The 27,805-nt window shown below is 58.5% G+C and overlaps 9 protein-coding genes across 9 annotated transcripts; 4 read left to right on the forward strand and 5 right to left on the reverse strand.

Annotated features, from left to right (window-relative positions):
* Positions 1–141: 141 nt before the first annotated feature.
* On the forward strand, positions 142–2,085 carry BJ171DRAFT_459693 (ribosomal protein S8e/ribosomal biogenesis NSA2). Its single transcript, XM_053108422.1, has 5 exons — positions 142–235; positions 387–454; positions 673–792; positions 910–1,148; positions 1,378–2,085. Exons 1-5 carry the CDS (start codon positions 233–235, stop codon positions 1,731–1,733), a joined length of 786 nt encoding a protein of 261 aa, XP_052966032.1. The 5' UTR covers positions 142–232; the 3' UTR covers positions 1,734–2,085.
* A 620-nt stretch (positions 2,086–2,705) lies between these two features.
* Positions 2,706–3,366, forward strand: BJ171DRAFT_582330 (uncharacterized protein; the record flags this gene model as incomplete). Its single annotated transcript, XM_053114170.1, has 4 exons — positions 2,706–2,753; positions 2,901–3,026; positions 3,140–3,172; positions 3,244–3,366. The coding sequence occupies 4 exons, from the start codon at positions 2,706–2,708 to the stop codon at positions 3,364–3,366; spliced, it is 330 nt and encodes a 109-aa protein (XP_052966033.1).
* A 701-nt stretch (positions 3,367–4,067) lies between these two features.
* BJ171DRAFT_459697 (PapD-like protein) lies at positions 4,068–6,380 on the forward strand. Its single transcript, XM_053108423.1, has 3 exons — positions 4,068–4,218; positions 4,482–4,571; positions 4,975–6,380. The coding sequence occupies exons 2-3, from the start codon at positions 4,545–4,547 to the stop codon at positions 5,905–5,907; spliced, it is 960 nt and encodes a 319-aa protein (XP_052966034.1). The 5' UTR covers positions 4,068–4,218; positions 4,482–4,544; the 3' UTR covers positions 5,908–6,380.
* A 250-nt stretch (positions 6,381–6,630) lies between these two features.
* On the forward strand, positions 6,631–8,502 carry BJ171DRAFT_562118 (dynactin subunit P25). The gene is made up of 6 exons (XM_053113253.1): positions 6,631–6,776; positions 6,964–7,032; positions 7,202–7,341; positions 7,532–7,646; positions 7,844–7,946; positions 8,118–8,502. The coding sequence occupies exons 1-6, from the start codon at positions 6,720–6,722 to the stop codon at positions 8,207–8,209; spliced, it is 576 nt and encodes a 191-aa protein (XP_052966035.1). The 5' UTR covers positions 6,631–6,719; the 3' UTR covers positions 8,210–8,502.
* A 298-nt stretch (positions 8,503–8,800) lies between these two features.
* On the reverse strand, positions 8,801–10,669 carry BJ171DRAFT_507130 (thymocyte nuclear protein 1-like protein). Its single transcript, XM_053111186.1, has 6 exons — positions 10,417–10,669; positions 10,114–10,308; positions 9,869–9,973; positions 9,691–9,769; positions 9,501–9,571; positions 8,801–9,402 (listed from the first exon to the last, which is right to left on the reverse strand). The coding sequence occupies exons 1-6, from the start codon at positions 10,564–10,566 to the stop codon at positions 9,211–9,213; spliced, it is 792 nt and encodes a 263-aa protein (XP_052966036.1). The 5' UTR covers positions 10,567–10,669; the 3' UTR covers positions 8,801–9,210.
* A 103-nt stretch (positions 10,670–10,772) lies between these two features.
* BJ171DRAFT_459706 (uncharacterized protein) lies at positions 10,773–14,310 on the reverse strand (the record flags this gene model as incomplete). Its single annotated transcript, XM_053108424.1, has 7 exons — positions 10,773–12,203; positions 12,302–12,519; positions 12,623–12,945; positions 13,066–13,353; positions 13,458–13,698; positions 13,786–13,910; positions 14,016–14,310. Coding segments are annotated over 7 exons (2,665 nt in total), but the record flags the coding sequence as incomplete, so codon positions are not given.
* An 865-nt stretch (positions 14,311–15,175) lies between these two features.
* On the reverse strand, positions 15,176–18,087 carry BJ171DRAFT_507134 (phosphoglycerate kinase). Its single transcript, XM_053111187.1, has 10 exons — positions 17,953–18,087; positions 17,651–17,745; positions 17,281–17,457; positions 16,964–17,040; positions 16,675–16,778; positions 16,466–16,585; positions 16,235–16,349; positions 15,972–16,106; positions 15,824–15,868; positions 15,176–15,632 (listed from the first exon to the last, which is right to left on the reverse strand). The coding sequence occupies exons 1-10, from the start codon at positions 18,021–18,023 to the stop codon at positions 15,315–15,317; spliced, it is 1,257 nt and encodes a 418-aa protein (XP_052966038.1). The 5' UTR covers positions 18,024–18,087; the 3' UTR covers positions 15,176–15,314.
* Positions 18,088–18,914: 827 nt separating this feature from the next.
* Positions 18,915–22,914, reverse strand: BJ171DRAFT_126461 (phosphoribosyltransferase-like protein). The gene is made up of 13 exons (XM_053105592.1): positions 22,857–22,914; positions 22,484–22,647; positions 22,096–22,225; positions 21,811–21,896; positions 21,450–21,586; positions 21,188–21,273; positions 21,063–21,085; positions 20,809–20,938; positions 20,392–20,612; positions 20,091–20,215; positions 19,831–19,904; positions 19,494–19,705; positions 18,915–19,265 (listed from the first exon to the last, which is right to left on the reverse strand). Exons 2-13 carry the CDS (start codon positions 22,589–22,591, stop codon positions 19,029–19,031), a joined length of 1,569 nt encoding a protein of 522 aa, XP_052966039.1. The 5' UTR covers positions 22,592–22,647; positions 22,857–22,914; the 3' UTR covers positions 18,915–19,028.
* Positions 22,915–23,497: 583 nt separating this feature from the next.
* On the reverse strand, positions 23,498–27,697 carry BJ171DRAFT_126486 (uncharacterized protein; the record flags this gene model as incomplete). Its single annotated transcript, XM_053105593.1, has 6 exons — positions 23,498–25,481; positions 25,693–26,586; positions 26,692–27,060; positions 27,238–27,291; positions 27,435–27,543; positions 27,644–27,697. Coding segments are annotated over 6 exons (3,360 nt in total), but the record flags the coding sequence as incomplete, so codon positions are not given.
* Between the last annotated feature and the right edge of the window lie 108 nt (positions 27,698–27,805).

Here is a 27,805-nt window from a genome sequence, read left to right on the forward strand (position 1 = left end):
CTTGTCGGCCAAGTCGCGCCACCGCCACACCACTGCCACCGCGCCTGTGCCACGCCGTCCGTCCTGGCTTCGGCACCGTCACGTGTGTTTTTTCTTTTTGGATCTGTGCCGCCCTGGCCGCCCCGCTGTCTCCGTCTGGTGCTCATCTCTCCGGCCAACTGCCCATCAGGACGACCTCCCGACAGCGATACCAGCCCAGTCCCGACAAGCGTAGGCCGCCTGCACGCCCGCCATGGTAAGCAATGCATCCGTCTCCTGTGTCTGCATCTGTGAGCCAGACCGGCGTCTGCGCTTCTCCAGCAGATTCTGCACCTCTCTTGAGGCGCTCAGCATCGCTCCGGCTGACGTGCGTTTCGACTGTCCCGCCTGCTCAACGAACGGCATAGCCGCAAAACGAGTATATTGAAGAAGCCATCAAGAAACATGGTCGTCGCTTCGATCATGAGGAAAAAAAGTACGTGTACCCGGGGATGGACTGCTCGTCAGCAGCGGCCGCACCCAGCCAGAACCCCCCTCCCCACATCCACTGGCTGCGTCCAAAGCCCTCCTTGATGGCGATGGGACTCCCTCGGCTCCATGCATCATCGATGCTCCCTTCATCTTTCCTGCGAGCGCAATCTGACCACACGGACATGGCACGGCAAGCTGACCAACTCTGTTTCATACCCAAAGGCGAAAGAAGGAGGCCCGTATGGTCCACAAGAAGTCGGCTGTTGCGCAGAAGCTGCATGGTCTGAAGGCTAAGCTGTACAACAAGAAGCGCCATTCCGAGAAGATTCAGATGAAGAAGACGTAAGTTGGTCGCATTGCCGGCACAGGTGTCCGCTGCATATACTCGCCACAGAGCAGCTCGCTCTTGGATAATGACACGAGATGGCCTGCCATACTCATGCTCCGACTTGCCGGCAGCCTCAAGATGCATGAGGAGCGGTCCAATAAGCACAAGGCCGACGACCAGCCGGTCAAGGAGGGTGCCGTGCCCACATACCTTCTGGATCGTGAGAACCAGACCCGAGCCAAGGTCCTGAGCAACATGATCAAGCAGAAGAGAAAGGAAAAGGCCGGCAAGTGGAACGTCCCGCTGCCCAAGGTCAAGGGAATGGACGAGGCAGAGGTCTTCAAGGTCGTCAAATCCGGCAAGCGGAAGTGTAAGTCTGTTCTCGCTTTGGTGAAGCTTGGTGGACCCGGGGCACTCCAACAGCTTCAATTCATGCAGCTAGCGAGCGTGTGCGGATTTGTCACATCAACATTGGACTTTATGGCCTGCTCTAAAGGAGCTGCAGCTGGAACCGGACACGCAGCTATCCATCAGCATAAGTATCACTTTCCTGATTCTCACCACCGCTGTCTCGTCGATTGGTTTACCTGACGCTGCAGCAAAACAATGGAAGCGAATGATCACCAAGGCAACCTTTGTCGGCGAGGGCTTCACTCGCAAACCGCCAAAGTACGAACGGTTCATCCGGCCCATGGCGCTCCGCTACAAGAAGGCGCACGTCACCCATCCCGAGCTTGGCGCGACCTTCCATCTGCCTATCCTGGGCGTCAAGAAGAACCCCAGCAGCCCGATGTACACCCAACTTGGCGTCATCACCAAGGGTACCGTCATCGAAGTCAATGTGAGCGAGCTGGGACTGGTGAGCTCGACAGGCAAGGTCATCTGGGGTAAATATGCCCAGGTCACCAACAACCCTGAAAACGACGGCTGCATCAACGCGGTTCTGTTGGTTTAAGCACGTCCTCTATACGCAAACGCCGCACCCTCGTGCCCGATGGATAGACACTCCAAGCCCACCTGCGTTACGAGCACTCAAAACACCGCGGCTGGACAGGCGGTGGATTCAAAGCGCATTTCCTGACTTCCCGGAGGGGATAATGCACACCTTCGCATGCTGAAGTTGAGCCGCAACAGCCCCACGTCTTGCATGACCGTGCCTCTCCCTGCGCTTCTGACCAGCGGCTGGAACAAACACTTTGCCTCTCTCTCTCCCCCCCCCGCCTTCCTCTCACTTGCGGTCATCGGCATCCTCGGTCGATGCCGCAGTGGTTCTGACAGCCCAATATATATGCACTTGCACTTGACTGTAATGAGCGATGACTCAGGAACCAGTCGCATAGGGATAAGTCGGCCATCATACCGGTTTTCGGAGACCTGGGTGAGTGTAAATGTGGGTGGTAACCTAATAGAAGCGGGGTATATTACTGAGATCGGGGAAATATGATGGGGGCTGCTCTCGGGTCACTCGGCGTGAACGGGATGGATGATCATGTTGGGTGTCCCGTTTGACATTAGATCGCCTGATAACCGGTCCTGAACAAAAACTGACCGTACGAGTTGCCTTGTTTGGCCGACGTTTCAAGCCACATCAAAATGGCGGCAATGTCGGGCGTCGGCACTGAGCGCCCCCGTTTGAGTGCTGTCTCTGGAGGTTGCGCTTCCCTGAGAGACTGGCAATGGCACTACCTGGGCCATCGATTCCGCATGGCGGGTTGGCGCCCAAATCCGCGTGAACTGCCTCACCCCAAGGCACCCTTGGATAGGCTGGCCCTCGCGCGGCGGTCAATCTCATGAGCCTCTTCCGTCGCTCGTGCTCCGATTCTCGCTCGGCAACAGCATCCTCGCGTTCCAATACCTGTTTCTCAAGCACAAACCTCGAGCCGCGAACATGGATAACGCGAGCAAGATACCACAGCCTCTTCATCCCATGGAGGAGCTTGACATTGAATCGGGAACAGGCCAGCCGTTACAAGAGGTGCGCCGACTGAGCTTTTCCGACAATGCCGTGAAAGCATATGTTTTGGTGTGCAGCGTATACATGAGCGGAAGGGATTTCCAGAGCAGCAGTCAACGCGATTGAATACTGACCATCCGCGAACTACCCATTTCGTTCCTCGTGCAGGCAAAGAAGAGCTCGGCGGCTTGGAAAATCGCCAAGACGGTTGGAGCAACGGCCTTTTCTGGGATGGAGTACGCTGGAGAAGTTCTGGCAAGCGTGCTTGGGATCACTACGCCTCGATACGCCTTGGTGGGTCGAAGAGCGAGGCCGGACACGATGCAGCCCGCCCCAGGTCGCAGCTGCAGATCGACGAACACTGATACCTTCCACTAATCACTCGCACCTATACATGCATCTGGCAGTATTTAGATGACGCTATCGAGTACCAGAAAATGGTATGTGGCTCCATTCAAGCCGTCGCAAGGACGCGGCCGATTGCTAACGCTTCTTCTTGTGGATGCGATAGATCAAGGAGCAGCAGCAGTGCGACCTCGCTGAGCGCCAAGGTGCTCTGCTGCGGCAGGCTCTTGCAAACGCTCCGTTTCCGAGAGAACATGAGGTCCTAGACATTCCTCGCGCTGTTGAATAGAATACATGTGGGCGACGGTGCGATGCCGCGGCATCCCGAATACTACGCGCGGAGCGGTGCCCTGTTTCGATATGGACTCGCTGAACGACAAGCACCAGCACAAGCACTAGCACCAGCACAAGCACAAGCACCAGCACAAGCACCAGCACCAGGAACCCGTCGCAGAAGCAGCTGATCGATGACAAATAGAATGAGCAAGTTCAGATCCAGTGGCTCACGGTTGATTTGAGAGTGCCTCTTCTTGCAGAGCTGCCGGGCTTGTGCTTTGATCTGTGGCCCATCATCATCCCATGTCGCATGGCCTCGGTCGGCTGGACCACTTCTGGTCCTCGTTTGCAATCGTATCATCGTGTGTGCTCGCGAATACACCAGCCACTCGTCGTGAGTCGTATGCAGCTAACTGGTGATCAGATATCACGCGGAAGACAGATGGCACTGCGGATCGTATCTCAGCGTGCCGAGGGCGTCGCGGAGGATCGGCCAACGAACGTATCGGCCAACGAATGTATCGGCCAACGAACGTATCGGCCAACGAATGTATCGGCCGAACAGGGAGCATTGTGCCCTTGGTGGCATCGACACACCTTCTGTCCCAACCAGGACGGCTCGCCTGGCTCGAGCCGGCGGATCGAATCGCGCCTGACAGCGCGCAACACCCTCCAAACAAAAGCCTGTCCCAGCGAGCGGCGAATCATCCGAGATTCCGAATCCCTCCCCATCTCGACTCTCTCAGCACCGGCTCAGCGGTCTGCTCTCGGCACGACGTCCGCCACCAGCCAGAATCAGCAGAGCGAAGCATTCTGTGAAGCCCTCCCACGAACTTGTATCTGCGCCTCCACCCGAATTGATTATGTGCGTCATTGTCGGCTTGGGGAGGTCGTTTCGCCTCTGCGCCGACTCCCGGCGACTCAAACCTCTGCATATTGGGCTGTCCCTGGCGGCTGTGGATATCTCTCGCCTCTGATACTGGCTGCTTGAGGCGCAGGTGGCGGTCTAAAGCTGACGCTCAGACCGCCCAGAGCCCTGTCTGCCTCGAGCTGTGTCTGCGTCACCGAATCATTCGCTCCGCACTGGTCGATAACTTACTCGATATCCTCGCTTCATTTGCACCGCAGAGTTAGCCACTCATATCCAACATCACAGTCTGAATTCGTCGCCTTTCGCTTGCACCCTCGGCCATGTCTGCAGAAGATAGATCGCTGATTGTAAGTACCGTCGACCCCGTTTGGCCGCTCGATCTTTGGGTATCCCAGCATCCGTTGTGCTCCGATGAAGTGAATCCTCCCTGCGCACGAGTGCCCAACAGATGGCCTGCTTAGTTTAGAGGTGGTGGTGCAGGTGTGCATCGAGCGTCGGCTTCGCTGAGCCGTGGCCTGTGTGGACCTGGCTGTGCTTTCTGCCCTCTGGCTGGGGGGAGGGAAGCCATCGGCGGTGCTGTTGGCCCTGGTCATCCACTCTCGCCGCTCTCGCCACCATCCGCACCCCCTGCCGCCTCTCGACGTAACGGGCGGTGGCACATTCCCTCTCATCCGCTGGCGCCATGCGGACCGTGCCATCAATCGACATGTCCGCTAACTCGGTTGACAAATGCTGCCGTCGCTTTTCCAGTCACTCAACCCTGACAAGGAACTGGAGTTCCATGGTCCGTTCACTCAGCTTTCGCGCCAGACGCTGATTGTCACGAATGAAGCGTCGGACTCTCCAATCGCCTTCAAGGTCAAAACGACGGCCCCGAAAAAATACTGCGTGCGCCCCAACTCGGGCCGCATCGAGCCGCGCGGATCGATGGAGATCCAGATTTTGCTGCAAGCTGCACTCTCGGATCCCTCGCTCGAGCTCAAGTCCAAAGACAAATTCCTCGTCCAAGCAATCCGCATCCCGCCCGATGTCATGGTCCTCGACAACGAGCTAGCTGGCGTGCGTCTGGCGGAGCTGTGGACGCGGAACGACATTATCAAGAAGAGCAACCCCGAGCAGCTGCAGAACGACTTTACCGAGAAGAAGATCAAGTGCACCATTGTCGTGGACTCTGCCTCTGCTGCTGGACGCATCCGAACCTCCCTGCCTCCTTCGCAGTCACAGGCCGCTGATGCGTCCTTCTCATCGAGAGCGTCGGTAGGTTCCCTGCAGCAGCCCACGGATAGCCCCGCCAACCGCACCAGCACCATCTACTACAACACCCGCAACTCGACCGCCTCGATTCCCCCCGTGCCCGATCTCGGCCTCCGCAGTCAGCCATCGAGAGACTCGATCATGAGCAACAAGACCGGGCCGACGTATCTCGATACCCGAGAGCAAGAGCTGAAGGATGCGTACGACACCATCAAGCAGCTCCGGGCAGCCTGCGACACCTACAAGAGCGAAATCGAGAGACGGGATCATTTGCGACAGCGGAAAGCTGTAGACGATTCAAGGATCGCCGGTAGCGGCCATGGCCAACTGGCAATGGCACAGAAGCCGCAGGATGCGTTTGTGTTTTCCGCCCAAACTGTGGCGCTGGTGGCCTTGATTTCGTTCCTTTTGGGATGGTTCTTTTTCTGAACGCAGCGTGCCATAGCGGCGTGCTGTCCAGCATTCATTATGCGAGCCAGCAAGCCTTACTGCGAATCGAGAGCTGCGTGCAGCATCCTGCACTGGTGTCGATCCACCTGCTGCTCCACAGCGTATATCGTCGACGACAATTGCGGCCTCCGTGACCCCTCTTGGCTACTTGTGCGGCGCAAGGGCATATCGAGCGCCGAGGGCCTTGCGGATCGGCTGCAGCTCGAGCCCTGCATGCTTCTCCATCATTTCATTGCAACTTCAATGCTATAGATATGTTCCTATTCTCTTCTTTCTCGCGAATCCCATCCAGACTGTTTGCCATGCAATCATGCTTTTTTTCTTTCTACTGCCTATGTATTTTGCTTGACCTGACTGTGCCTCCATCTTTGCCGTCATTTGCTATTGCTCAATTGATGCACTGCACCTGTGTCATTTGTAACAAAAGCGCTTGCAAACGAGCCTGACTAGGCCAGGCAACGAGGTTGCGTTGATGATGCCGGTGTGCGCATCGGTGTGCATGATTCAGCGCCCAAGCGGTCGCCAATGTTGGAATGATGTGATGTTTCGTGCGGCCGACGGGTTGCATAATCGTGCAGCCTTCTGCTGTGGTTATAGCCAGCGACCTCGCCATCGCCGAGCGTCGCTGCAAGTGTCGCCGCCGCCCTGCCAAGCGATTCCCACATCCCGGAGCAGCCACAGCGCACGCTGGCGATTCTGGCGATTCTGGCGATTCAAAGGGCGCCGCCGTGGTGTCTGCTTCTGCTTGCACCTTCCTCCCTCCTCCTTCTGCAACAGACACCCGCCCGGCCATGGCCTCCATCGATCCCCCGACCATCCACTATGACCGAGCAGAGTACATCGAGACGGTGGGCATCCTGCGCACTCGTTTGTCTGCCGGCTCTGCGGCTGTGTCTGCCAGTTTGGTTGCTGGTCGTCGCAGCGCCCAAACCGGTCTGCCGCTGTTGCGAACCGCTCGGTGCTGGTGCCGAGCCCGCTGCTGCCTCTCCTCGGGCACTGACATATATGTCCTCCCCTTTACCTCCATGCGATTAGGACACTGGAAACAAAGTCAGCCGGAAATCAGTGATCTGTGGCAGCCAGAACATCGTCCTGGGTGGCAAGGTGGGTCCAGCCGAGACCAAAGGCCCTCTGGATACGGATGCGGCAGCCTTCCAGCCGCTGTCCATCAAGTCAATCCGGCACGATAGATGGAAGCAACTCAGTTGCTTATCGAAAGATTAGGGACCCAATTTATACGCTGACTCCATCACGGCCTCGAATACGCCGGCAGACCGTCATCCAAACCGACTCCGTTGTTCGCGGCGACCTGCGGCGATCCGGTGCTGGCTCGTCCGTGGTTGTGGCGATCGGTCGATACTGCCTGTTAGGTCACAAGTCCGTCATCCGGCCGCCCTACAAAACTTACAAAGGGTTGGTGGCTATTCCTCTATCTCATGCTGTGATGCATCGACGAGGGTGCCGATACTGGCCAGACGAATCCTTTTGGACCGCCATTCGCAGTATCGCCCTGCCTCGCCTTCGCCTGTCATCTCGAGTGCCAGTCGTTGTCCCGGTGCTTGCTCTGACATCTGCCTTCCTCTCTCTTTCTCTTGGAGCTCAGCATTTTCAGCTATTACCCGATGAAGATCGGCGACTATGTTCACATCGGCGACAATACGATCGTTGAGGCTGCCAACATCGGCAGCCACGTCCGGATCGGCAAAAACTGTGTGATTGTGAGTTTGCGCCTTTCCACTGGCTGATGACCGATGACCAACGACCGCTGACCGATGACCGACGACCGGGAGCGGGATGTTCGAATCACCGTGCTCAATGTGCTGCTCCATACTGAGCCAAGCAGGAGAAGCTCCTCGAGCCCGATGAGCTGGTACGGGATGTATGCGCTAATCCCCGGCCGTATGTATCCCACCAGGGCCGGTTCACCATCATCAAGGACTGTTGCGAGATCCTGGATAACACCGTCATCCCTCCCAACAGCGTTATTCCGTCGTTCTCGGTCTACAGTGGAAATCCAGGTTCGCGACGCTGCCCTTGCTCGAATCGTCTCCCTTTGTACTGGACAACATGGCTATCAGGGGCCAATCTCGCCTACAACCGCCCTGCTCAGTCGATCGGCGTACCGGATGGATACATGTGCGGAAGCGTCACCGTGGGGCCTGACATGTCTTTGCTCATCATTTTTACAGGGGTATTGGTGGATGAGCTGCCCGAGTGCATCGAGGAGCTTTTCGAGACCCAGGCAAAATCTTTTTACCATGAACAGTTCCTGGGCAGATAGAGTCTCGACTGGGCACTGCAGGCAATCGGCCTCTGACAATATATAGCTTGGACAAGAAAATCGGGCACCCGAGTATCCGCTTCGTCGTTGTCTCTGGCGAGTGGCTCGCCTGTAAGATGTCATTGACTTGGCGTCGCCCTTGCTGCCGCCAGTTGTCGTGAATCGAGTGTTCATTTGATTTTGCAGGTTCAAGATCCTGTGAGATTCGGCGGATTGTGGTGCACCAACCACACCCACTGAAGTATGAACGTACCCGCAGTGCAGGCTTTGCTGCGACGGAAGCGTGATTGTGTCTGAGGACTGAGCTCTCTCTGCACTGCATTCGATGGATCAAGGGAGAGAGCCTCAAGCAATCGTGCGAACTATGTATCATCGAACTCCGGATGCCGTCAACTCGCCCATATTTCACATTCGCGGAGGACCGATGCTGGTATCCGTGTGGGTGCGGTTGAAACACCCTGCAACACTGGCGGGACTGAACCTGGATGATGCATGGGAACCGTTATCGATCTCGAGTCCACAGATTGTTGTCCAGTGCTTGGATAGGGGTGCTGAATCAAAACAGTCGGCCATCAGCACCGCAATATCAGGTTTTTTTTTTCTTTCTTTATTGTGCGCCGCAATATCAGGTGGTGAGAGGGGGGAGGTTGAAGCTGGCTCGGAAGTTGGCCCAGAAGCCCATGTTGCGGCCTTCGTTGATTCCCTGGCTCATGAGGCAGACAATGCGAACAAGCGTTCCCTCGTGAAGGGATTCGGGATCAGGGCCATTCGAAGATAGGGCAAGCGACTCGTCCGGCCCGACTGTCCTGGGGTCGAGAAACCATCCGTTGGCCAAAGGTTAAACAGCATCAGTGCCAGTCGATCATCTCTACAGGAGATCGACCGGATGCATTCAAGATTGTACTGCCGAAATCAACCGCAGGCAGTGACTGATTTGAAGACACATTCATTTGCCATTGTCCTGCTTCACTCCAAACAGGGTGGATCTCAAGTTGCAGCCGTCATGAATCTCTCTCTGGCGCAGGTGTCTTTTCCAGCGACATAATATACTCCCACTCTCCAGCCGAAACAGGCTGGACCGAGAGCCGTCCGCGGCGGATCAGAGCCATGCTGCTCAGCTCCTTGGTTCCGTGGCTCTGGAGCTCCTTGAGCGAGATGAACCGATCGAGCGTCCTCACGTATTCGACATCAACCTGGAGGCGCGACATCACCGCAAGCAGAGACACAAAAGTGCCATGAGCATTGACACATCGCCGCGATATGCAGTGCATGACGATCGTTGGCAGCCTACCATAAACCATCTTGGGTTATCCTTCTGTGATTTGGGATCAAAGTATGGGTGATTTGGGTCGAAAGCGGTGACTAAAGCAATGAAACTGGTGAACATCTGAGCCTGGTTGTTCGTTGATCTGGCCCGTCTTCACTCGGCCGTTGCTCGCACTTCCTCGTCCGTCTGGCCGACAGCACGCCAAAATACTCACAGTCTGCGTATGCCTCCGATACTACCCGGCACACTCCGGCGATACCAGGCATCTTGCAGTTGGAGTGGTAGAAGAAACACTGTCGAGATTCGGCTCAGCCTGACTGTCGAGACATGCCCATCCCGGACTGCGTTGGCGCAAATATCGGGCGCACCAATCGATGCATCGTGTGGCATACCAGATCGCCAATCTTCATTTTGTCTCGCATGATGTTCCGGGCCTCGTAGTTGCGGACCCCGTCCCAATGCGACCTGCCTTTAGCCTTCAAGTCTTCGATTCCAAACTGCAGCGTGCGACGACACGAGGCATCGAGAATGCAGGCAGGTCAGAGCGGACCCAGATGCCTCTTGATGGGCGAGGTTGATCAAGTCGATCAGTCCGATCCGATTCAGAGCCACATCCAGGCGCCGCGAGTACCTTTACCTTTACATCAACGCCCTTTTCCAGCCGGGTTTCAGGCTCGGCTTTCATCAGCCAGTAGCACGTTGGTCTGCTCTGAGCGTCATCACGGGATTCGGACCCATGAGTTGATGCCTCGACGGACGGCTCCGTTGCCGGCTGTGTATCGATCGCAAGCAATGCGGCGGCTTTCGGCAGCTGCTTGCGTGCAGATCGTTTCTGTCAAGGCAACGACGCCAAGCAGGGATCAGCCGGTGGTAACAGTAGCGTGATCAGAGACACCGACCCAGAGGCATTTGCAGCTGTATCGACCGGCGAGATCCTTACTGGCTGCTCGGGCTGCGGGTGGTCTGGGGAAGATGCTCGCTCTCGCTTTCCGCGAACACGCAGTGATCTCCTCGGGGTCTGTTCGGCGTCTGCGGTGGCATCGGGTCCGAGGACAGATGCGCTCTTGGGGACTGCTTTGCGGGACGGCATCTTGGGCAGAGCGGAAAGGGGCAGGAGAGGGGGCAAGTCGGGCCAGCGACAGGAGGGGGTCGGCGATCAGATCAAGTCCAGACCCGGTCCAGATCCACGCCGGATCGCCAAAAGCATGCCGCCACAACCACGGCAAGCCAACCGACTTGACTTGCTCGCCATCCCGTTGTCCGGAAGCTCGCCATGGGAGACCCAGGTATGAAGGGGGCATAGATACGCACATTTATTGAGCATAGGCATTGGGCTGCGGCGACATGCGCGGCTGCACATAGAACCCGGTCGGGGGGGGGATTATGGGAAGGAGAGATTCATAGAACTACGCCGGACGAGGCCGAGGATACAAGGGGACAAGGATTGAGGATTGAGAAAGTCGACACGAACCAGTGGGAAGGAGCAGGCGACCGGCAGCCGGCAATGCTGCAGCCACAACAAGTAGACACAAGCCTCAGACCAGCAAGGTACTTAGAGGGCGTCGATGCTGAATTTGGTGACATGGGCACCATCGGGGAAGTTGGTGTTGGTGTCGGAGGTGAACTCCAGAGTGACCTCGGAGGCGCTGCCGTCAATCACAAAGGTCTGGGACACCTGGTTGGGGCTTCGGTCGGGGTTCTGGCAGGCCGCAAGCAGGTTGGTGACGGTGCCGTTACCGTACTTGACATTCACCCGGAAAAAGTCAAAGGTGTACTCGCTGTCGACGGTGGCAGCGACCGAGAGCTTGTACTGGCCAGCAGGCAGAGACACAAAGGCGACAAAGGATGTATCGGTGTTGTCAAAGTAGTGGCCATCCGGGCCGACGCCGATGGCGAGGGTGCCGTTGCTGAGGAACCAGCCGTGACTGGCCGGAGAGGTAGGGTTGTAGATGCCGGCAAAGGGCGGGATGGTCTTGAAGTCAAAGTCAAAGGGCACGGCCGTGAGCTTGGCAGCAGGAACAACGCGGAAGATACGGTTGGTCTTCATGACGGGCTTGCCGGCATGATCCGAGGCGCTGATGGTGGCCGTGAAGGTGCCGAGGTCGGTGGGGGCGTAGTTGGTGACGATCTTGAGGTTCTGCTTGGACTTGGTGTAGCGGTTCTTGGCCGAACCAACGACGGTGCCGTTGACGGAAACCTGGAAGTTGGCCAGGTTGCTGAAGGTGCCGTTGATGGCGACCTTGGAGCCAACAGGGATGTCGCGATAGAGCGGCTCGGAGATGAAGGTGCGTCCGTTCTGGCCGGTGATGGAGCCCTTGTGCTTCAGGGTCTTGGCAATCAGATCAAACTGAGACGAGGCAGTGCGGTTGCCAAAGAGATCGTCCCAGTTGGGGCGGCGGGTGTAGTCGGCAATGATACCGTCGTCCTCGATCAGGGCACCGGCGTGGATGCCGTTACGCACCGACTGTCTCCAGCCGACACGCATCGCCAGGTTGCCCTGGTTGCTGGTACCGGCACCGGGCGAGTTGGCGTTGTAGTCCCAGTACGGCAGATCGCTGAAGATCTGGCTGCCACCAAAGATGTTGGCGTTGTCGTTGCTGTAGGCGACGAGGAAACCATGGTGCTCGACGACGTTGGCGCCGCCGCCGCCTGTCTGGTGGTCTTGGCCAAAGATCACGGCGGTCTGGCTGTCCTGCATGTTGGCAGAGAACATGTCGCAAGCCGAGTCTGTGCAACGCAAGCAGATGGTCAGCCTCGGCGATGCACGGCCCTGAACACGATTGCAAACGAAGCTGATACGATATCGACTGCAGTCGACTACTTACAGCACACAGCGTCGTTGAAAACGCCGACGGGCTTGAGGTAAGCGTTGCCGAGCAAATTGACGGACGTATCGTCGTCAAAAAAGGCAATGTCACCCAGGGTGGCGTTCTTGGCCAGACCCGAGTCGTAGGCTTGGACCCAGTTGCCGAGGCCCTCGGGGACGGCCGCGGGGGCATGCATCATCGCAGTGTTGGTGTTGGAGATCAGGAGACGGGCACCACTAAGGGACAAGAGATGGGATGTCAGTATGTATCTGCCACGGGTCGAGCCACGGGTCGAGCCAAGGGCCTGCCTGATGCTGTCATCGTTGCGTTAGGACGTACCTGGTGTCATAGTCAGGTTTGAACAGCTGCGGGATCGAGTTAGCCATGTCGATGATGCCGCCGCCGTTGCTGCGGATGTCAAAGACGACAGCGTCGGTGTTAGCGAGCTCGTTAACGAGGAGGCCACGGATGAGAAGAAGAATCTGGTCAACAGAGGTGGTAGGCTCAAAGTCATCGAGACGAATGACACCGAGGTTGTGGCCATGCTCCTTGTAGATGGTGTAGTGGAGCTTGCCATCGGGAGTCGGGGTGTAAGTTGGATAGGCGCTATTGTCGTAGATCTCGTTGAACTCGTCAAGGTACTGGAGCTTGAATTGGTTGAGCTGGTGAGGACGATAAGGCGGGGAGAAGATAAGGTCAGTGTAAGAGGATAAGGTCAGTGCGAGAGGCACATCGGTGCAAGGGCCGTGTCGACGGGAGGCTCGAATGTATCCAAGATTCACCTTGGGCTTGGGGGCGACCTTGTTCTCAACAGCGCTGGTGGGCTCGAGAAGGCTGGATGTGTTGGCGGGGGTGGTGAGGGGAGCAACGCAGTCATGGCGCATGCGAGCCAGGTAAGGAACCTTGACCTTGATGGTCTTGCCGTTATGCTTCTTGAAAGTATAGGTGCGGCCGTCTTCGACACTGTTGGGGAGGGGAGCCCAGGCGCCGATGCGCATAGAAAAGAGCAGGTTGGTGAAGTAACGCATGCCGCCCATGTCATTGGCGCCGTTGGTGAGGTTTTGGTATTGCTGTGGAAGCAACACGGCAATCGTTAGTAATGCGAGGGGGTGGCAGCAGATGGGGCCGGTCAAGCCGCAAGAAACCCACTGCGACGACAGGATGGGTGGCTTACCGCAAAGTAGAGAGGACCCAGACGTTCGCCATCGATGCCAACGAGCTCGTCGCCAAGCGAGATCTGGGCGAGCTGGGCGGTCAAGGCAGGGCCGTACACGACGCTGGGGTCGACGCCAGGGCCAAAGTTGCCAATGGCAGACACAACAACGGTGGGGTCGTCGTAGTTGTTGTTTTGCAAAAAGTCGAAGCCCCAGGGCAAGAGTGCACGGACGCAGGCATAGGGTGCGGGGACGTTGTAGCTGTGCGGGACAGACGGGCCGATGGTCAGCAGGAGCCAGGCAGTGGAGCGAAGGCGCCAGAGCGAGGTCAGGGCCAGCAAAACTCACTTGGTGTGCTGGTCACGGAGCGACATGAAGAGACGAGCCAGGTCGAGGTGGAACTTGGTCTCGTCATCGTAGGACTGGTAGTTCTTGGTGATGTTGTCTTTGACGGGCATGGCGTCGTAGTTGTACTAAAGACGACAGAGTGTCCATGTTAGAAACCGAGGCGGTGGATGACCTGCCGCGGCACATGGCCAGCCGGTCCCTCAGCGTGCGACGGATGGGCTATTTCTTACGTGGTTGATCTTGGACTGGCGGTTGACCCAGACGTCAAAGAGCTTGTCGACCTCGGCTGCGACCTTGCCACGGCCGTCCTCGCCCAACGGCAGAACGGTCGTCCAGACGGTGTTCTGGACATCCTTCAGGGCGCCAATGTAGTAGATTCCCTGGGAATGAATCTTGTTGGCAGCCAGAAGGGCATTGACGCCCTGAGTGAAGTTGGTGGCAAAGTCCTGGAGCGACGGGGTGGCAGCAGCCAGAGCCGAGCCCGAGAGGAGGGCCACGGCAGCGACGGAAGACTTGAGAAGCATCTTGCTGGCGGTGGATGCGGATCGCGATTGCTGGATGGGGGGGGTGCGTTTTATACGACGCGACGTGGGCCGTTTCCGTTCCGCTTGTCGATGGACCTGCAAAAGAAAGGCAATGTGGGACCGGCAGCACCAGATGCGCCCAGCCCCCCAAGGCGAGCGGGCGAACCAACCGACAGACAACGCATGTCGCCAAGGACAGGCTGTTGGGTGGGGCATGCTGTCATGGACGCCGTGTGACGCTGGAGGGACACGGCCGAGCTCAGCAACATTGTACATTGCAGCAAGTTGTACACACTGCCGGCCACATGACCGCCTTGCAGTCCAGAACAACCAAGCCAAGGGGAGTGGGCCGGGGGGGGGCACCCGTGGCCCTGTGGCACCGCAGCGGCGGCGATGGGCGACTGCAAAGACCACGACCGTCGCCCGAGAATCCTTCGATCGCCTCGTCGCTCGATCGGGCTGGGCGATGCAGGCGAACCGACAGCCGCCGATCCAGATTCTATAGAACGACCGGCCGCGCCGGTGGAGATGGGCTAGTGGCTCGACATCAAGCTGCTACTGCTCTGCTCCTGGCGAGACCCTGAGAGGCTAACCCCAGCGAGCAAGCGGGGACATGTCGGCGCGGTCCTTTCCTCGCGAAAAGAGCGCTTCGCCTGATCGCCGCTCATGGGCCATCGCACCCGCCCGAGCCGAATCGCAAATTTGACGACGGCGTCGGCCGCCAACGCCTGTTCCGTCATCGCACCCGGTGACCCACGACCATCAAGGCAGCACAAGATGACTGGGCCCATGCATGAGCCCGAAGGCGAACACCACACAACAGACCACGGCCATGCGGGAGAAACCAAAGCGCGGACTGACCCTTTCCTCGAAAATAGACAATGTTCTGTATTGCTAAGCATGTGGCTCATTGCGTATTGGGCGAGAGCCGCACAGCTGCGTCCCTCAGACTCGGCAGCAGAAGGCTAGAAACGACGGCACGAGGCCGGGTGGTCGACATGGTATTTACTTGGTGGAGAGGGCATCGACACCAGGGAGGATCTTGCCCTCCAGGAGCTCGAGCGAGGCACCACCGCCGGTGCTGACGTGGCTGATCTTGTCCTCGGCACCCCACTTGGCGGCAGCAGTGGCGGTATCGCCACCACCGACGATGGTGGTCGAGCCGCTGGTGGTGGCCTCGACGACGGCATCCAGAAGGGCCTTGGTGCCGTTGGCGAATTTGTCAAACTCAAAGACACCAGCGGGGCCGTTCCAGAGGATCATCTTGGACTTGAGGACAGCCTCGCGGAAGATCTCGCGGGACTGGGGTCCGCAGTCAAGACCCTGAGCAGCACAGCGGAGCAAAAATGAGTACACCACGGCATCATCGCAGCCGCCACTCATGTATCGGTAATGTCTGCGGCGCAAGAATGCCGCACTCCTCTGCAGGTCGAGGGCTACGGCGAGCCAGAGCCGCCTTCTCGATTACCCGCTGATCATCGACAAGACAGCAGCAGCCCCACCAACCAACTTACCATCCAGCCGTCAGGGATGCCTTCGGCGTCAGTGGCCAGACCGGTCTGGAGACAAAGCAGTTCGTTAGCATCATAGTATCAGGTGCTGGCGAAAGATGACACACCCCACACCAGCCGTGCACGGGTCGCCCTCGCCCTCGTCGCTGACCTGGGCATCCTTGTCAAACTTATCGGCGGTAACAAAGTCGACGGGGAAGTAGAGCTTGACGCCCTTAGCCTTGGCCTTCTCGACAATCTCGCCAACAATCTTGGCGCCTTCGGCATCGTAGAGGGAGGTGCCGATCTGGTAACATCAAGCGGTGATGAGATGTCATGCAGCGAACAAACAGCAACCACAGCAACCACAGCAACCACAGCAACCACAGCAACCACAGCAACCGCAGTCCGAGAGCGCATGCAGCGATGATGTACCTTGACGTTGTCGAGGACCTTCTTGAAGGTGAAAGCCATGCCACCGCCAATGATCATCGAGTCAACCTTGTCAAGGAGGTTCTTGATCAGCTGAATTTTGTCAGAAACCTTGGCACTGAATACGAAGAGCACGATATATCAGCCCATCAATTGACTCATCAGTCGGTCAGTGACAAGCTCACGCTTGATCGCTGCCATAGCCCCGCCCAGCTACAGCAAAAGACCACGTACCCGCCGAGGATGGCAAGGAAGGGGCGCTCGGGAGACTCGAGAACCTTGGCGAAAAAGTCGAGCTCCTTCTTCATGAGGAAGCCGGCGGCACGGGTGGGGAGCTGGACACCGACCATGGAGCTGAAACCACAGGAATGTCACCGTCAGCGTATGTCATTTCAGACGCGTGCGGGACCAGACGCAGCCACTGCCTGATAGCGAGAACACACCTGTGGGCACGGTGGGCAGTGCCGAAGGCATCGTTGACGTAGACATCACCGAGCTTGGTGAGAGAAGCGCGGAAGGCCTCGACGGCTTCCTTGCTGGCCTTGGTCTGCCAGAGGAATAATATCGCTCTGCGTTAGCGAGCAAAGCCGATCATCCCATCCACTGATACGCCATCCCCCAAGCGATGGAAGCGACCAAGATCATCGTGCTGGCGCGTTTTGCCCTCCCAACGCGCCGCTTCGATGGAACTGGGATTCCACTAGCCAGCAGTTGCGCATAGGATGCCATTACTTTGTTGCCCTCCTTGTCCTTGACAGAGCCCTCCTCTTCAATGTGGAAGCGGAGGTTCTCGAGGAGGATAACCTCACCTGGACACATGAACGTCGAGCGGCGGCCATCAGAGATACAGGGGGCGTGAGCCAGACGCGGGACAAGCTTCGCCAACAAGACAATGATCACCGCCGAAAGCCAGACACTGCACGCTTACTATCGCAACCATCCCGCGGCAAGTGTCCAGCTCGCGACTGAATCAGCCATTCTTGGCCACACGTAAAAACGATCCTGAGGCGCGAGAACGGCATAATGTGTTGCAGACAGATGGATCTTACCGTCGGTGGCCTTGGCAACGTGGTCCTCAACCTTGGAGCCAACACAGTCATCAAGGAAGGTGACGGGGCGGCCGAGGAGGCGGCTGACCTCGTCGGCAACAGGGCGGAGCGAGTACTTGGCCACAACCTTGCCATCGGGGCGGCCGAGATGGCTCATGAGGACAACGGTCTTGGCACCTGGAAGTGCAGACCCGCCGTGATATCGCGCGTTAGCACGAAGCGACGGCCAGATCGTTCGCCAGCCAGCCAGCCAGCAAGCAAGCGAACATGCCGAGAGGCCGGGTTTGGCAATGCATGCATATGCAACCACGACACAACGGGAACAGGCGCATCCGCAACAGCGCTCGTAGCGATCGGAGGGCCCGCTTACCGTGCGAGAGGACGTGCTGGATGGTAGGGAGGGCAGCGACGATGCGCTGGTTGTTGGAGATCTTGCCATCGGCGAAGGGGACGTTGAAGTCAACGCTGCCGAGCCAAGAAAGCCCAGGTTAGCGGATCTACATCTACATCTACATCGTCGCTCATATGCACGAAGCAGATGGGTGCGGCAGACCCAGCGGTCCTTTGCTTTTGGGGGGGAGTCGAGCGGACCCCGCCGCATCGTTTTCGCGAGGGGCTGGGCGATCTGCTCGTCAAACAGGCGAGCAGCAGCAACGGAGCGAGCGTTTTTACCGGATGAGGACCTTCTTGCCCTGGACCTCAATGTCCTGGAGGCCGAGCTTGTTTCCGATGCTGTTGGACATGGCTGTAGGGTGAGCGGGCGATGCGCTGGAGGCGGGGCGGTAGAGATGGAGACGGAGATGGAGATGGAGCGAGATGCGGGAGCAACAGCCCGCCAGGCCGGCGGACGCGACCAATTTATACTTTTCGGCCCCGATGCAGCCATTCATTCTCTGGAGCCCGCAGACCCATCTCCATCTGGCGCAGTTGCAGCCGCCATCGACAGCACTTGGTCTGGGTCTCTGCCTTGCTAGATTGCGAAGCGGACGCAGTCAGGAACGATCGCCACCATTCGATTGCACAGACAAACAATGAAAAATGGCGCTGTCGACAAGCCAGCGGGGGCCTTGGGCAGCTCGGAAGCGAGGCAGCCTGGGCAGTTCGGGTGCCCGCCGCTGCTTGGAGGAGCGAATGGGCCTCATCGTCATCGCCCGGTGCTCACGGGCTGCGTCAGCATAGCCCGAGGGTGCGCGTATTCCAAGGACCATTCTCCCGCTCGCCTGCTCGTTGGAGACCAGCCTATCCGTCGGTCGTTCCTTGGCAAGCCCACCATGATTCCGCCTGGTCCGCCTGGTCCCCCAGGGTCTCGCCCGCAGGACTCTCCCTGCTATCGCAGCAATCCTGCCGTCGAAGCCGCTCGGCTGCATACAGCCAACCAAGCCCCAACCGCCTGCGTGAGCTGGTCTGACACGGCGGTCGGAGATGTGTTCCAGGCTGTGGCGCAGCGAGATAGCGGCGATACAGCCGAGGCATGCCCAATATGGCGTTGATCGATGTCGGCTGCCGTGAGGCGAGCGGCATCAATCGATGGAGGAGCGCAACAGGAGGCGTTTCTGCGGCGCATCACCAGCAGCTTCCGAGAGAGGGGACCCTGGATCCGCCAGACACGAGGGCGCAAGTCGACTCTATTGGCGTTTGTTCTTTGGCACATCAAGATCCTCTGGGGCCCACAGCTTTGGCCGACACTCGAAGCCGTGTATGCAGACCGGTGGTGCGGCACAATGCACCCAATACACCAGACCCGACACTCATGTGCGGTTGTTGTGCAGGCCAAGCATCTTCTCGCTGCCCATCTTGGGTGGCATGCGATCGATACCGTTGCTCAACTCCTTCTTGGCTCGCGTGGCGGCCCGGCGACCCTCCTCGAGCTCGTTCAGATACTCCTTGGTGATGCCGGTGACGTAGTCTCCGGTAAAGACGGACGTCTCAAAGTCACTGATCGACTTGTTGAACTTGCGGCAGGAGGCGACAAGATCGTCAAGTGTCTGTGGCCGATCGAGAAAGCAAAGTCTCAGCATTGGTGATGATCCCGACGCACCCCACGGAGCCGAGCGCAGCCCATGTCGACCGGCCCATGCCTCCGTGGGCGAATGCCAGAATGCGCCGCGGATGGGCAAGCCGCTGTTCGCCCTGGAGGGAGGCTCATCTCGGGTCTTTCACCCCACAGAGCCTCTGGACACGCCTAGTAGTCGTCTCCGCTCGCGTCGCTTTACCTGGTAAATCACTGCATCGGCGCCAATGGCATCGGCAACCTCATCCTCGGTCCGGCCAAAGGCAATCAGTTCCGACGAAGTCGGCATATCAATGCCGTAAACGTTGGGATATCGGAGAGGAGGGGCAGCCGAGGCAAAAAACACCTTCTTGGCACCGGCCTCCCGCGCCATCTGGACAATCTCCTTTGAGGTCGTTCCGCGAACGATTGAATCTGTTGGAGGCGGAAGACGATCACAGGGCGCGCCACTGGAGCATGAGAGGCGGTGTTGACCAAGACGAGCGGTGATCCTTATGAGCAGCAAAGAGAGAGTGCGGGATTGCCTGTGTATCACTCACCGTCGACCAGCAGGACGTTCTTGCCGGCAAACTCCATGGGCATGGCATTCAGCTTGCGTCGCACGGATGCTCGTCTGGAGAGCACAGCACGATTGAGAGCACGGAAAGGCGAATTAAACAGGGCAAATATGAGGCATGAGAGGGAGCAGGAGAGAGAGAGCACAAAATGTAACCCAGTGAGGAGCCTTACTAAAGCCGCTCGTCAAAACATGAGCAGCACGCAGCCAAGCCATGGTGTTGTGGCGATTGTAGAATCATACCTCAGGTTCTGGTCGGGCATGATGAAAGTGCGTCCGACATAGGCGTTCTTGATAAAGCCTTCACGGTATAGGATGCCGAGTTTGTAAGACAGCTGCAGCGCACAGATGCGGCTGGTGTCGGGAACCTGGTGGGGGGAGGTGGATCAAACGAGCGTGTACATGGCCGAGATCAGCAGGAGCCAGCTCACCCGCATATACTGCGAGACGAACATCGCCGCTATTGATGGCGTGGCGCACATTGCGTATGTTTTGGCTGGCCATCAATCAGAGCCACCAGGGCAGGCCGAGGCAGAGTACATACGGGCATAATGACATCCACTTCGGAGAGCGAGCCCAGCTTCTTGATGACCTGGTTTGCGAGACCCTCGCCCATGGCCAGGCGGGCACGGTAGACGCTGATGCCGTCGATGATCGAGTCGGGCCGGCCAAAGTAGACGTATTCGAAGATGCACGGGGTGAATTTTTGGGCAGGAACGCACTGCTGAACAGAAACCTTCTCCTTCGTGATGATGTACGCTTCGCCTGAGGCCGGAAAGCATCGTCCGTGAGTGTTAGCCATCCCGCCCAAGCAGGAATCAGGAGGAATAGTAGAGACAGCTCTCGCGCAATCGCCTGAGGTATAGACACCACGCTAAAATCGAGGCTACGTTGTGGCTTGTACCGCAACCAAGGCCGTAGCAAGCACGGCTGCATAAAGAGCAATGCAGCAGCCTCCCACCTGGCTTGACATCCCTAAAGTTCGTGAAGCCGAGCTGGTCAAGGCAGACGCTCTCAGAAGCCACCATGTAGTCGGTGCCGTGCTCATTAACACGCTCGCCAATGACCAAGGGACGGATGCCGTGAGGGTCCTGGTAGCCAAGATGGCCGGCAAACAGTTAGGCACCGCTGGGCACTGCCAGTCTCTATCACAGACATGGAGGCAGAGATGGACGACCATGCATCGAGCAACTGTGCGACGCTCCGAGATCATACCCGGAAGGCGATAACTCCAAATCCTTGGAGCGAGAAGACCGGTTTGGATAAGTGTCAAATATTGAGCTGCTCGAGGCAAGGGACCTGACCCGTCCGACTGCGAAAGCAAGCTGCTCGGTACATACCAGCGATCATGGCAATGACAGCGTATCCACCCGAGCACATTTCATAGACACCGCGGAGGGCCGTAAAGATGTCTTCTTCGTTGACTCTGAGTCATTGTCATGGCCGAGGCATGTTGCCACCGGCGCACCCACGGTATCAGTCCGCTGGCGATGACACACGAAGACGCTGTGGGCACCGCGCAACGCAGCCCTCCCCAAACCGGCAGCTCTGGGTCAACAGAAAGCGCACAGCACAGACTGCATCGCGCCTCGGGGGGCTCACCTGAACTTGCCGGTCTTTTGCAGGTGGCTGGCAAAGATGTTCAGAAGGAGCTCCGAGTCCGAGTCGGTGTTGACATGGCGGTGCGACTCGTGGTCAAGGAAGTTTTTCAGCTCCGCGGCGTTGGTGAGATTGCCGTTCTGGGGATGGGAGAAGGGCGTCATTAGGTACGGAGGCACAGAAATCAATGTTGGTTGCCGGATATATGGAGCATGAACACGGATATATGAAGCATGCACACGGATATATGAAGCATGCACACGGATATATGAAGCATGCACACGGATATATCAGGCATGCACGGAGAGATGGGTGGGCAAGCGTTGGCCTCGGCAACGAAAGCTGCGGGCCCAGACCGGCTTACGTGGGCCAGAGCGATGCCGTAGGGGCTATTGACGTAGAAGGGCTGGGCTTCGGAGTGAGACGATGTGCCGGCAGTGGGGTAGCGGACTGGATATGATTGCATCAAGCCGTTAGGAGACAGGTGGATTGCTGTTGACAAACTCAGAGCATCCCGCCGCTGGTCAATGCAGTACAGCCCACTCAAGCCAATGATCCAACCACACACATCTCCACCGAACCAGAATAGAAGATATCTGATGGGCTGAGTCTGGGCCCCCGCTGGCGACGCTCCTCTCCGGATGCTAACCGTGGCCGATGCCCATGTATCCGATAAGACTTGTGAGATTGTGTTGGTTGAAAACATCCCGGACCATGCCGTTGGCTTTGCACTGGTAGAAACGGCCGCCCTTGCCGCAAGTGACAATGCCCGCAGCGTCCTGCAAACGATTCGGGGGGAAGATAATGCTGAATGAGACGACAGGCCCTGGAGTCGGCCGTGCGAGCACGCCCCTGAGAAGCAGCGACATTCTGGCACGATAACAGGTCATTGAGTCCATGGTCTGCGCCGGCAGCTCCGCCTCAAACAATGGCCACATTGGTCGACCAGAGCTGAGTCGGCGGCTGTATTCGATCGATCGATGCCCTGCCAAACGGACTTGTTTCTAAGTCGGCAGCCCAAGTGAATCCCGGTTTACCTGTCCGCGATGTTGCAGGACGCCGAGACCTTCGCATAGCTCGGCACTGGCTCGACACGATGTCACAGTGTCGGGGTCTGACAGAAAGATGGCATTGATTCCACACATGGCTTGGATACAATTTCGAGGGGAGTTCTATGGGCAACGGGAGGATGATTTCGATGCTGAAATGGATAGCCAACGACATTGGTTCAGGAGGATGTCGGCCTGCAATTGCATCCAATCGATGCCGAGGATCCGATGGGAGCCTGTGATGCAAGCTGATGGCTGCCTGACGAGCGGGTTTGCATCCGATGGCGGCAAGCAGGCCGAATATCGGCGACTAGCCACGAAGAACAGCAAACAGCGGCGCCGTGTACGAGCCGAGACTCACGGATGGGACGGGGCCGAGGCAGCGAGGTAGACGGCGGATGGTTTGGAAAATGGCAAATGGCAAACGAGGTGCCGGAAGGGATTGACGCCGATTGGGTGCGGATGTGGGTGCGTATCGAAGGCTGGACAGACAAACAAGACGATCTGGCTCGGATCTGGACGGGCAATCGCGGATGCAGCGAGACACGGCGAGAGGAGCGGGTGAGATCCCTTGCAGGCGGCAGATGCAGACTCGGCTGTGGGCAGGTCGCAGGCACGCAACGAAACGCAGGCGAGAGCAGGATGTGGTGTCGGGAGTGCTCAAAGGACGACGGCAAGCTGCAAACGCCGACAGCAACGGGACTGTGTGCGCAGCCGGCGGTTCCCCATTGCGATTGTGGCACAGAAAAAAAAGTTCGCCGACCCCGCTGCGAGGGCGAGATCCGGCGAGATCCAGCGAGATCCGGCGAGACGAGACGGGGTGGAACAACAAGCTGCGATATCGAACCGAAACGATACAAACGAAACGAGGCAACCGAAACGAGGCAACCGAAACGAGGCAGCCGAAACGAGGCAGCCGAAACGAATCGAGCGGCTGTGTTTCTGGTCGAGTTGGTCGACTGGCACCAGATCCAGGAATGACGCTCATTGCCCAGCGGCCGATGAAATCAGAACAAGCTGTATTGGCAAAGACCTGCAACAGAAGAACCCGCGATTCCAGCATAGAATTTCCCACGCGCCGCCGGCAGCGACACAGGCGCTTTCGACTAGAGGTCCAGGTGCTCCAGCCCCGACGGCGGGCCCAGGAAACTGGTCACGAAGCGGCGCTGTTGGGCGGGCTGGCTCACGCCGCCTGCACTGACGCCACCCTCTTCGACCGTGATGATGTTGAGTCGCATCGACCGCTGGTAGTTGAACAGGTTGCGAACCTTCTTGACGGTGTTGTACTTTGTGATCTCGGCCAGGTCGCGTTCGATGAAGCTGGCTCGTTTCTTCTTGGGCCCGCCCTTGCGCACCTGGTAGACGCCGTGGATTTCATAGTAGTGATCCTCGCAGTACAGAAAGTTGTCGATCTCGGCAAAGTTGTCGACGCCGATGGTGCGGCTGCATTCCTTGCACTTGGCGTGGTGTGGGTGCCACCAGCGGCCCAGGAGGTACATGGGGCGCTCCTCAATCGCCTCTTCGCAAAAACCGCAGAATGGGTTCTCGGGCTCGTCCTCAAAGTAGTGGTCCGGGTGAGACAGGGGCAGCTCTGCCATGTTTGGCACAGCGGCACCAGCGGGATCAAAGCCGTCGTCGAGTTCATGGGTGTGTCTGTCGTCGTGCTCAAAGTCCATGTCCTCAGCATACCGTTCGGGGACCCGCGCACCAGCATCATCTGCCGGCCGCCGGACTGCACCACCGCCTGGGGCTACGCCGTCGGCATCGGGATAATCGTAGGCGTCGTCGTACTCATCATCGTAGTATGCTTGGTCGTCTTCGCCATAGTATCCGCCCTGAACGTCGCCGTAATAATCGCCCTGCTCGTCGTCATAGTGATTGCCCCGGCTATCGCTGTTGTAGCGGTCATCATGGTCGTCGTAACGGTAATCGTCTTGGCCGTCGTCGCCGTATTGCCGTTGAATGGACCGTGGTTCGTCGTGCTGGTCGTCGGTATCGTCGTGCTCTGGGTACTGGCTGTCGTGGCGGTGTGACTCGTGTTCGCTATCACTGGGACCAAGTAACGTGTCGGATGAGCCATAATGCTTGACAGCATCGTCGGGCGATGGTGACAGCTCCTCGCGACGGCGTGCTGCAAATTCGTCGACTGGGGATTTGAGGGCAGGTGTCGCCTCGGCTTCAGGCAGGGGCTGCACGGCCAGAACCGGTGGCTCGGAAATCGCTGGCCGGGGAGCAGGCGGGCGAGCTTCTCGCTGCAATTCCCGCAACGCTGTCGCAGGAGACGGGAGCGGGCTTGCAATCGAATCCTTGGCTGAGCCGCGGTCGGACTTGCTGCGTGCTGAACGAGGACTCTGCTGGCCTTCGAGGGAATGTGAGCGCGACTGACCGGTCCAGAGCGGGGTCTTGGTCTGCTGTGTCTGACTCGCTTGGAGGTGACGCTCGAGCCGCTCGGCATAGGCCACAACAACCTCACTCTCTTCGTCGTCGTCCTCGATCACCACCACCTCCTCAAAGTCGTCGTCGTCGTCGTCGCTATTGTCATGGCTGTAGGTGATGGCGGTGGTCTGTGGTCGCGACGGCGGGGCACCTTTGAGCGGTCTGGGGAGAGATGGGTCGTAGATCTCCTCCTCCTCGACTATAACCTCGTGTGCAATGATGACTGTGGACCGCATGGGGTTCAGCGCACTCATCGTACGTGGCGCGTTGGGCTTTTGCGACTTTGACAGCAAACTCAGGCGGTGGCCCGAGTACCGCTTCGGAGGCGGACCAGGGTTTGGAGCGCCGTCGGCCGCGTCGCTGGTTTCAGGAGGCACGACCTCGGGAGCGGGCCGCTCGATGGTGCCGTACTGCGAAATGCGGAACGACTGGATTGACTGACGCTTGTTGCTCGACATGGTGCCGTAGAACTCGAATGGATCGAATTCCGAGCGCGCCAGGCTCGCATATGTAGCATCGGCGGGAGGCTCCCAAACGGACTCGTACGAGACTACAAGAAGGATTGAGACGATGGGTCAGTAACGGTGCCGGCTCACAGCAGCGGAGGCGTCGTTGGGGCTGTCCGCAGTGCCGCTGTAGGTCCCCTGTGATTGCGCAAAAAGCAAGCTTGGAGCTTCTCTGTGCACACCAAGCTGGGTTTCATCGCATATCGGCCTCCACCCAGTGACGGACCGCAGATAGGTCTTTTATCTGATACATACGCTGAGGCTCAACGAACACTGGCTTGTGAGGCTGCTGGGCTCGAACAGAGACGACTTCGACGGGAGTGGAGCTGCTGGGGGACTGCCGGTTGCGCATCGCCGGCGAGGGAGCACCTCGGCCAGCAGGAGCGGCCATATGGCTGACACGGGCGTGTGTCTGGCGAGGTGTTCCAGTTGAGGCACCCTCCTCTTTGGCGCGGGTGTGCCGACCAACCCGGCGGTCTGGCCTGGTCCGAGGCGATGCCGCGACATCTTGGGCTGAGCGCAGATGCGATGCATCAGTTGAGGAAGGAGCGGGTGCCGCGTATCCGTTGACCGGAGCCGGATGATAGGTTCCTCCCTCGGCGTTCGGGAGCTTCGGGGACGGCGTGGCCGAGCTAAACTGAGGCGTCCCTGTGCTGTAAGCATTGCTTGACGTGGCCGAGATCTTCCGGGAGAGGTCGGCCTGCAATCGCGGGGAGGGACTGTGGCCGGGGGTAACGGAGTTCAAGAAGGTCTTGGAGTCGGAGAGATGTGACTGGTTGCTGTGGCGAGTGAAGGCGGCTTGCTGGACAGGGGAGGCAGAGTTGGCGCGCTGGGCCTGGACATGGTGGTGCTGCAGCCATGATGGACTGGGGCTGGAAGTGGGGCCGCTCCCGGCTATGGGCGAAATTACGTGGGCATGGGCGTCTCCATGCACCGGGGCCGTAGAGATATGGGCAGGGTGGGGTTCGAACTGAGGCGGCTGCTGGGACAGCACGCTCGCAGCTGGCGTCGGGTTTGGCTGCGAGTTGAGGATCGACGGCGACGACAGCGAATGCATCGGCTGGGGAGGATACTGTCGATTGGCCTGCGGGCCCGATGGGTTTGCGAATGCCGGATCGCTTGTATGTCCGCCGCTGACATACGGCATGGCTGCGACAGCAACAGTGGGTTAGGCGGCGAGCGGTGATGGAGCAGCGAATTGAGCCCCGAATCCAGCGGTGTTTTCGAGACAGGACAGGCAGACATGGAACGAACCTTTCTGGTGCGGGTGAGCGCCAGGAGGAATGTGGCCGGCATAGCTCTGGAGTGAGGAGTTGGACGGCGGCAGCTGCCCCAGCTGTGCCGAATGTTCATGTGCCAGATTCTGGGTTCGGCCATAGGGCTGGCTTTGCGGGTAGTTGTGTCCCGGATTCTGCAGCTGATGGTATCCTGGGTTCTGCGGCTGGCTGTAGTCTAGATTCTGCAGTTGGCTGTTGGACGGATTCGGCGATTGGCCGTATGTCGGGCTCTGCTGGTGCTGCCGCCTTCGCTGCTGCTCCAGATGAAACTGATAGTCCCGATCCATCTGGTTTCGGGGCTGTTGATGCTGCATGCCAGGCGACTGCGGCATGCTGGACATGGGGTCTGCGGATGTGGCAGCCAGAGTCAGGCAGGAGTACTCTCGAATCGACAACTGCCAATCCCTCTGGCTTCGACGGGGGAAACGACACAACCGCATGGCTCATGATGTCCCGGAGTGCAGGGATGCAGCCGACTCGGCCCGCAAGAATGCGCATCACGTTCTGTCGTGGAACAACTTACTGTGGTCGATGTACGAGGGCTTTTGCGACGCCTCTGGCGCCGCTGGCTTGGACGCTGGAGCGACATCGTCGAGGAGCAGGGGAATCAGACAGCGGCACGAACGACACAACGGACAGACGTTGGCGGCAGCGCCGAGTCGACAAAAATGCACTCAAGCCCAGCGAGGCACAGCGGCAGGGACAGTGGCAGGGACATACCAACGCAGCCCATGTCGGGTTGGCACGGAGGAGGGTCGAGCCGACGGGAAAGCGGATCCGTTGGGCGGTGTGGAGGGCCAAAAGGAAGGTGCGGGCCAGAAGCAGACGACTGTGGGCCAGAAGGTGGAGCGGTGGGAAAAGGCAAGGCCGTGGGCGTGCTATTGACGGAGGTGACACAGACGTGCGCTGTGCGACGCGCTGCCACTTGCCTTTTCTGGGGCGGCTGGATCGAGCTGGATCGAGCCGGCGTGGGGAGGAGCGCGGCCTGCGACAAGGATACTGGGTCGCATGGCAAGGCAAGGCATGGCTTGGCTTGGCTTGGAGGATACTGGGTCACATCGTATTCCATCATATTGCATCGTATTGCATGG

This window comes from Polychytrium aggregatum (genome assembly GCF_025602895.1).
Source record: "Polychytrium aggregatum strain JEL109 chromosome Unknown BJ171scaffold_21, whole genome shotgun sequence".
NCBI lineage: Eukaryota > Fungi > Chytridiomycota > Chytridiomycetes > Polychytriales > Polychytrium > Polychytrium aggregatum.

What these genes read in the sequence shown, in the direction of transcription:
- BJ171DRAFT_507134 (XM_053111187.1), bottom strand. Translation starts at nt 18,023, where the DNA reads ATGTCCAACAGCATCGGAAACAAGCTCGGCCTCCAGGACATTGAGGTC. An exon ending in ACTGCCCACCGTGCCCACAG is followed by an intron (nt 16,586 to 16,674) that starts GTGTGTTCTCGC and finishes CTGTGGTTTCAG; the next exon opens with CTCCATGGTCGGTGTCCAGC. An exon ending in AGTTTGACAAGGATGCCCAG is followed by an intron (nt 15,869 to 15,971) that starts GTCAGCGACGAG and finishes CTTTGTCTCCAG; the next exon opens with ACCGGTCTGGCCACTGACGC.
- BJ171DRAFT_562118 (XM_053113253.1), top strand. Translation starts at nt 6,720, where the DNA reads ATGGCCTCCATCGATCCCCCGACCATCCACTATGACCGAGCAGAGTAC. An exon ending in ACATCGTCCTGGGTGGCAAG is followed by an intron (nt 7,033 to 7,201) that starts GTGGGTCCAGCC and finishes ATACGCCGGCAG; the next exon opens with ACCGTCATCCAAACCGACTC. An exon ending in CCCTACAAAACTTACAAAGG is followed by an intron (nt 7,342 to 7,531) that starts GTTGGTGGCTAT and finishes CTTGGAGCTCAG; the next exon opens with CATTTTCAGCTATTACCCGA.
- BJ171DRAFT_126461 (XM_053105592.1), bottom strand. Translation starts at nt 22,591, where the DNA reads ATGTGTGGAATCAATGCCATCTTTCTGTCAGACCCCGACACTGTGACA. An exon ending in ATACATGGGCATCGGCCACG is followed by an intron (nt 21,897 to 22,095) that starts GTTAGCATCCGG and finishes AATCATATCCAG; the next exon opens with TCCGCTACCCCACTGCCGGC. An exon ending in AAGTGGATGTCATTATGCCC is followed by an intron (nt 20,216 to 20,391) that starts GTATGTACTCTG and finishes TCCCCCCACCAG; the next exon opens with GTTCCCGACACCAGCCGCAT.
- BJ171DRAFT_459693 (XM_053108422.1), top strand. An exon ending in AAGATTCAGATGAAGAAGAC is followed by an intron (nt 793 to 909) that starts GTAAGTTGGTCG and finishes ACTTGCCGGCAG; the next exon opens with CCTCAAGATGCATGAGGAGC. An exon ending in CAAATCCGGCAAGCGGAAGT is followed by an intron (nt 1,149 to 1,377) that starts GTAAGTCTGTTC and finishes CTGACGCTGCAG; the next exon opens with CAAAACAATGGAAGCGAATG.
- BJ171DRAFT_507130 (XM_053111186.1), bottom strand. Translation starts at nt 10,566, where the DNA reads ATGCCGTCCCGCAAAGCAGTCCCCAAGAGCGCATCTGTCCTCGGACCC. An exon ending in AAAAGGGCGTTGATGTAAAG is followed by an intron (nt 9,974 to 10,113) that starts GTAAAGGTACTC and finishes CGCACGCTGCAG; the next exon opens with TTTGGAATCGAAGACTTGAA. An exon ending in AAATGAAGATTGGCGATCTG is followed by an intron (nt 9,770 to 9,868) that starts GTATGCCACACG and finishes GAATCTCGACAG; the next exon opens with TGTTTCTTCTACCACTCCAA.
- BJ171DRAFT_459697 (XM_053108423.1), top strand. Translation starts at nt 4,545, where the DNA reads ATGTCTGCAGAAGATAGATCGCTGATT. An exon ending in CAGAAGATAGATCGCTGATT is followed by an intron (nt 4,572 to 4,974) that starts GTAAGTACCGTC and finishes TCGCTTTTCCAG; the next exon opens with TCACTCAACCCTGACAAGGA.